Here is a 7873-nt window from a genome sequence, read left to right on the forward strand (position 1 = left end):
CATCCATCCACCCACCATCCATCCCTCCCTCCCTCCCTCCGTCCATCCATCATCCATCCACCCATCCATCCCTCCCTCTGTCCATCCATCCATCTTTCCATCCATCCACCCATCCATCCACCCACCATCCATCCATCCATCAGCCATCCATCCACCATTTATCCCTCCCTCCATCCATCCATCCATCCACCCATTCATCCCTCCCTCTGTCTATCCATCCATCCATCCATCTGTCCATCCCTCCGTCCACCCACCATCCATCCATCCCTCCATTCACCCATCCATCCACCCATCCACCCACCATCCATCCATCTACCCACCATTCATCCATCCATCCACCCACCCACCATCCATCTATCTACCCACCATCCATCCATCCATCCACCATCCATCCATCCATCCATCCATCCATCCATCCATCCATCCATCCGGTTAGAACCTTTTCTGGTTTATCAAACACTAAATACTTTGATGCATCCTGTCTTTTTCAAAGATGTCAGATTTTCACCAACCCCCATGTGATAAAACTACCCCGTCCTGACTCCAGCTCCACCTACAGTTATCTGTGAATCAGTTCATGAAAGTCCTGAAAGTCCAACCAAGCTAAAGGTGAAAACTCCTCCTCCATCTGGTGTTGGTTAAAATCCAAACTGGTGAGATAAACATTGTGCTATTTGYTCATTTTGAAACCCATAAGATGTTTTTAATGATTTGGTTTGATTACAATCATTTTACATGAAGTCAACATAAATTATCTCTACAACCCAAGTAAAGGTAGAAAAAAAGTATTCTCTCTTTAATATAGGTTAGCATAAAAAAACAATTACTACTACTCAAMAGGAAAATGTGCAATAAAACAATTATCCATCCATTTATCCTAAACCCTACATGAAGACCCAGTTAATGAGACCRATCAGTTTAATTCCACAGTAAAACATAATGAGCTGCAAAACTGAGGTGGTCGGCACCAGAATAAGATGATTAAACAAACATTTATGGCCGCTGTGAGCTTAAAGTCCACAAGAGGACCAATTATTGAAACAACCAGTGGTTTGATGCCACATGGCTTGATCACTGCAGAACACMGACTTCCAAAAACCCATAAAACATACAAATGAGACAGAATCAAAGACAAAAACAGACACATTTAAAAATAAACCCACACTGGTCCCAGTCCCTTGATTCAYGTAAACACAGTTTTCAGCAGGTCAGGTTTGGTTCTTTTAGAGAAGACCTGCTTTTATCATGCAGTCCAATATGATCAGGGATCAACAGACCAGTTCACCGATCCACGGCGTGCATCTCTGAGGGGCTCGACGTGCCGTTGATCGATTGAGGCTGAACCACCACTGGTACGTTTTCACCTGCAGAAGAGCCACAACATTTGCCTGTCAGTCATTTAATAAACGTGTTCCAGTCTTTCCCCGTGTTAATGATTCTAGTATATTAATCAAGAGAATTTAATTAATTCTGAATCGTAAAAGATTAAGAATATGTAGAACCATACCACAGAAAAGTTGGGAAGTTTTGGAGAATGCAACAGAAAATTGGTTTATTTAGACATGTGAAACTAGTCAAAATACTTTTAACGTCTCCAGTGACCAATGTCTGTAAATGAAAAAATGTTTTTATTGAGTTGTTGGCATCCGTTCCTAAAGGCCAAGCAGTCCTTGTAGGAATGTGCATCACCCATCATCTTTCAYGTACATGTTTTAACCTAAGATCATCTTTTATTTAGGAATAATAGAGTTCTAGCAGAATTCTGCTCGTGGATTAACTCTTGGATTGACTGACAGCAAATTCCCTCCTGGAGAGAGCTGCTTTTGTTTAGGAATACGAGCKCGCTGCGCGATACGACGACATGGTGAAATAAAACTGCCTTTTTGGGAAAGGCAGAACTTGTAAAGACTTCCTGAAGAGAGGTGAAGGAGACGAAGCTGAGCAGATCACGAGAGGTTTCCAACAAACTGGCCACCCACAAGCACTTAGCTAAACAGCACCATGAAAATAAATAAATAAATAAATAAACAAATAAATAAATAAATAAAAGTGAAGTCCAATTTTGTTTTATTTTATTTTATTTTTAACACAACAGCTGAAGCCGCTGCGGACGGTCCGCACATTATCACACCCACTGCGTGGAGACACACGGACATTGAGCAGAACCGACCCGATCCAAAGTGAATCGAGTAGAACAGAGTTCATGCAGAGGGGCTAACAGGTGCCTCTGCAGTTAAAAGTTATATATTATATATTATAGTCAAGACGCCAAATGCAAAATGGTCCAAAATGTAGTGTCACTTTAAAAAACGATGCAGAAACTTCCACCTACAACAAATGCTTTAAGAATATTTGGTGCAAAGACAAATTATTAATGGTTTTAAGTTAATATGTTGGTCAATTTAAAGTTTGACTTTGACTCAGAAATAATCATTGCTTCATAAACCTCTGTGTGTGTGTTTTTTTTTTAATTATTTTTAAATTACTGATTTAAATACCGTTTAGGAACCGGTACMATTTTGAAAGTATCGATTTAGCACCGGTATCGAAATAAGCCCTTTCAATATCCAACCCTAAACTTGACTCAGACTGATTTAAAAAGTATGTCGTATGTAAGTATGTATAAAGTAAGTCTCAAAAGGTTTTACCTCAACAAAGCATCATTTGTTGGGTTGCGGTCAGGCTGTCTTACTTTACAGCTCGTCTTTGTCCTCATCAAGACGGTGGAACTAATTTTGTTGTTTGCAGAGTTTGGAGTTTTCTGATCATGGCACCTTTATGAGACATTTGCTGGTTCATATTCTGTTATTCTCTTCAAACTTTCCTCAGTTCTCACATTTCCTGTTTTATGTTTTCCACATTTCAGTGATTTGATGTTTTGGTCAGTGGGAACACTGAAGTGTACTTCTTTAATACCTGGTTATGGTTATAGTAAATGGCTTGAATTTTTATAGCACTTTATCAAGTCCATATGGACCCCAAAGTGCTTTATACTTCAATCATTCACATATTGATGGTGCTAAGCTACACTGTAGCCACAGCTGCCCTGGGGCACACTGACAGAGGCGAGGCTGCCATGCACCGGTGCCACCAGATYGGTTATGTTAATTATTTCCAAACTGCTTATTTAAGTTTGTTTTGCCTTTAAAAAAATAATTCCCAACTCATCTGAAGTTAGTGTTCCATTTCTGGAGGCTGTACTTCCTGCACATGAAATGTACCACTTAGCATACTAACTGTCTTTCATCAGTTTATTCAAACGTAAAAACTGAAATATGGGATTTCAAATCTCTTTTGCATTTTTGCCTATTTCAAAAATAAGTACAGTACTCAAAACAACAYATGGAAAACAGATTTGGTAAGTGAGCATAGGAAAGAGGATGAGCAGAAAAAAGATACATTATTGATAAATGCAGTTGTTACACATGAAAATGAAGTCATAAACACTGATTCTACAGTGAAACTGAAACCAGAAATACATTTAGTTATGAATCACAAGTGTTATTAAATGCCCCCCCACCCCCAAAAAAAGAAAAGTGTAAAGTTGCAAAGGTTAGTGCCTCAGTTAGTTTAGACAACTAAAGCATTTTRAAGATGCAAAAAACAATTCCAAAAATGTTGGACATTGTTTAAAATATAAACTCAGAATACAATAAATTGCTAACCTCACAAACCCAAGTTGTACAGTATATACAGTATAATGAAAACTAAAGGTATTACCCTTTTTAACTAAAAAATTGTAAAATCGTTTTTGGAGAAAGTACGTTARGTCTGAATTTATTTGAAGCAACATCTCAAAAACTAAGACAGGAGCAGGAAAAGGCTGTAAAAGTAAAGAGTGCAATCAGAAACAGCTGGACCTAAGCCTACTTCACACTCCCTCTGCTGAAATCAGCACAGGTTGTTGCAGTTTCATGACAAAAATTACATCACTGGTGTTTTCTGCATCACAACCCGCCGGCAGAACGTTTTACCTCCCTCCTGCTACGATGGTAATGTGTGRTTGGTCTGAAGTTCCTGGCATGTTTGTTCGAAGTAAAAAGCAGCGTCCAAGTGCTTTTAGCACAACCACCTCAAAAATAAATAAAAAAATAGCTTCCAGAGCCAACTGTTGTACCCAGAAGCAGTTATTAAAAAAAAATAGTCAAACAGTCAAAACCTCATGAATGGAGAATAAACAGACGTTGTGCACAGAAGAATCTGATAAAAACGGTGAAGCTTTAACCACCACAGATTTGTGGATAAATAACATCGGGTGACGGGTCTCAGACTTTTGTTTTCTGCACTGTAAACTCCAGCGGGAAGAAACCCCGTGCAGTGACGTATGCTGCAGTGGGAGGGGGTTCCCAGGAGCTCGGTTCGGTGTGTCTCCGGGGCTATGAAGGGTGTGTGCGAAAATGAAGGCCGAACAACGACGTGACCGCGCATCGGCTGTTCAGCTTCAGAACGAATATGTTCCAGCCTTTAGACTGGACTATTCAGGACCKTCAGTGATTTCTTGTTAAACTAACAGAGATTCAGCAAACTGTTCTGTCTGCTGTAAAGTGGACCTCTGTCCCAGTTAAAKGTCTGGTTATCAAGAAAACCATCAAGCATTGCTCCATGGACAAAATATTAGTACGTAAGTGAGCAGGGAAAGCCTCTTTAAGCCATGAAGCACAAAGCAGCAGAAAAGAAAAAAACAATTACCTGAAGTTTCACTGGGGCCCGGCTGTAAATCTACTACACACTCTTCTGCTGTAAAACAGAATTCCACATAAAAACTTCACTCACCAATCAAAAGTCATTTGTGCCCTGAGAACTAAACTGCTGGTTGTTTTTGGGGCAGGTTGGTACAAGTGTCCCAGTTGCTAAGAAAAACTGCTGGTTCCAAATTAATTTCATATTTATCCTACATCCCACCCACTTCCCATCAGACCTCATCTGATCTCTGAAGCAGGGTTGGGTATGGTTAGTACTTGGATGGGAGACTGCCTGGTGCTGTAAAAACCAATGGAGGAGTTGCGCTCACATTGGTCACTAACAATAGAAAGCCTTTGACAGTCATAGGTCTAAAAGGATTCCAAAACAATCACGTTTAAGAAAATTAAAACAAACTCACAGCTATATTTTTAAAAACTTCAACTAACACACTAAATGTTTACACAAAAGCTTTTCTGAACAGTGTTATAGCAACACCTGTGGTGTCATTGTTTGTTTTCTCCTGGAGATATTAGGACTTTAGCAAGCCACTAAAAAGAATTGCTGTCCAACAAGAGAATATTGTGTAAAAAAGATCTAAACACTAGCTGCGTTTCCATTGAAAATGTGCGCAAAACTTTATCGATATTCTGTTAATGTCGAAAAACTGTTTCGCAATTGCGGTGTTTCCATTAAGTAAGAAATGTTAAAGTTACACGTGAATACGTTTGTTCTCGTGATAAGTCATTACAAACATGGCAGCGATGGATGTAAACACATAGCATGTTGCTACCACGACACTAGCGCTCATCATCAGAGGAGACATCGGCGTCTTTTATCGAGGCTTTCCAGAGACAAGCCCCTTATACTTGGGAGCGGCTACGTTTGAGGCRTTTTTGGGAAACTGTTGTCGGTGAGTTTACTACTTTATACTACTTCTGTGATATTACTACTACTTCTACTTCCTGTTATCTTCTTCGTCATCGTCTTTTTCTCCAGTAGAAACAGCTCGTTGTTGATCACGTGACTCCTGTGATGTGAAAAAAGTGTTTCCATTGCAGTTTTGTGAAAAACACCAATTTCRATACGGCCGAAAAACCACCTCATCCTAGCGCAAAACCATTTCGTCGAAAAACGTAATTTTTTTCGAAATTGACGTGTTTCCATTGACTAAATTTATTTTCGAAATTTTAATTTGCACATTTTCATTGTCAGTGGAAACGCAGCTACTGATACACTAAAAGTGTTCCCATGTGATCAGTACTACTTTATAAATTCAATAGGTTAGAGTCATTGAAAAAAATAGGACTAAAAACAAAACCGAGTCTAGCCAGTTACGACTCTAAAATGTGATTCTGCTGTTGTAAGGTTCCACAAAAACCAACAAAAACACTCTGAATAAACTTTACTGGGTTTGTGTGACTGAACAAATGTCAGCAATCAGCTACTGGAGTCCCTCACCTGCTGGTTTTTGTTTGGGCTTCATAAGATTTTTCCACTTTAACTAGTTTAACTATCCCTCAACAGGTCTGACCTGTAAATGTACAAGTTCACTAACCCTCCATATGCTGCAAATTGTACTGATTGTGGGCCATGCTGACTCTCTATAAATCACAGTCGCACTACATGACATTTTTAAGACCACAGTTAATTCATATTGATGAAAAAACTCTTAAAAGBTCTCATTTTAATTTTTAATTATGATTTCTATGTGAACAACATTTCTAATGTTTTAGCAATTGTAATAGAAATAAATATTTTTTAAATTTTAATTTTAGCCTCTCGTCAATGACCCTAATTTATACAATTAAGACTGAGTTTACCCAGGAAGTATCTCTGTAAATGTTGGTGTGTTTTCAGCGTTGATTCATTTCAGAGAACGAGGGCAGTTTGTGTGAGCGACAGCAGAGCAGCTCAGGYTTTCTTCGGTGTACATTCAAACTGCCATCTAAAGCTTGTTGTTAACATCAGCTGGTTTAAACAATATTTGTCCAGTGTAAATAAAAACTCCACTCACCTGCTCCCTGGTCTCCCAACTCATCCTCCAGATCGTCAGGGTCCATGTTGGGAGTGTTCTCCTCGTCCTCTGCACCTCTACACCTCCCACAGCAGCAGCAGCAGAAACAGCAGCAGCAGCAGGTGAAGATAAGGCAGCAAAAGAACAGGGTCTAAAAAAGAGCCACAACAACAGTTTTTAGGACACACTGGCTTTAAGACTTGTGTGTAAATGTTCTGGACTTTTGCTTTAATACAAACCTTGAACCAACACTTGGACATGAGGAAATAATACTTGACTCCGTCCTCACCGAACTGCTCTGCTGCGTACAGACCCATAGACCCATACTCGTCATAGATAGCCCGTTTGTTCTCATCACTGAGGATGGAGTTGGCATTGTTGATCTCCTTAAATTTCTCTGCAGCCTCTGGGTTATCTGGGTTCTTATCAGGATGATGCCTCAATGCCAATTTCCTGGAGAAAAATTGTAATTCAGACATTTTATTACAATCATCAGAATTTCACCAGCTACCTGCACAACACCATCAGGTTGGGAGAAAAGTCTGATAGATTCTGATAATCGAGTCAACTGTGAAGAAAAGAGAAGAATTATGTGTTTTATCTCTAAAGTTGTTTTTTTTCTTCTAGGGTTTTATCTCCCATTTCTATTGACCACCGAATAAGGCAAAAGGGGTTATATTAGGGTTGTGTGTTGGCAAGAATTTGGCGATATGATACATATCATGACAGAGGGGTCACGATACGATATATCCAGATATACTGCGATACTGTAAGCAAGGAGATATATTGCGATATACTGCGATTTTTTTTTGGTCCAAAAATTCTATGAAAGGGGACCTATTACGCAAAATTCACTTTTTAAAGGTTTTTTTACTCAACTTTGGGTATGTACTTCTTAAAAAAACAGTCCTAGGACCAAAAAAAATGCACCCAGGGGCATATTTACTGTAAGTAAATGTATTTTTAATGTATATTAACGATAAGTTTTATACTGCCGTCATTTTGTGATGTCACAAGCCGTACGACAACCCACTGCATCCTGCGTTCAGCCCCTCACCTAGCAACCCCCAGGTGAAACTCCTCCTCCTCAGTATAAAAAGCCGTCATGGTTCTTGTTGCGCAATGTGTAGCTTATTTCACAACTGGCCTCCAATAGGGCAGTGGGTAGAGTGTTGG

At 39.5% G+C, this 7873-nt stretch overlaps 1 protein-coding gene across 2 annotated transcripts in view; it reads right to left on the reverse strand.

Moving 5' to 3' along the window:
• Positions 1-678: 678 nt before the first annotated feature.
• LOC106535496 (dnaJ homolog subfamily C member 5) overlaps positions 679-7873 on the reverse strand; it is a 16728-nt gene continuing 9533 nt past the window's right edge. Inside the window, exons 3-6 of one of the 2 annotated variants that reach the window (XM_014032506.1) lie at positions 6937-7150; positions 6698-6848; positions 4690-4737; positions 679-1364 (exon numbers count right to left, since the gene is read on the reverse strand). In XM_014032506.1, the coding sequence (XP_013887960.1) occupies positions 1282-1364; positions 4690-4737; positions 6698-6848; positions 6937-7150 (496 nt within the window). In that variant the 3' untranslated portion in view covers positions 679-1281. The remainder of the gene's footprint in view (positions 1365-4689; positions 4738-6697; positions 6849-6936; positions 7151-7873) is intronic. The other variant, XM_014032507.1, reaches the window with a different exon arrangement.

Source organism: Austrofundulus limnaeus, unplaced genomic scaffold (genome assembly GCF_001266775.1).
Source record: "Austrofundulus limnaeus strain Quisiro unplaced genomic scaffold, Austrofundulus_limnaeus-1.0 Scaffold1471, whole genome shotgun sequence".
NCBI lineage: Eukaryota > Metazoa > Chordata > Actinopteri > Cyprinodontiformes > Rivulidae > Austrofundulus > Austrofundulus limnaeus.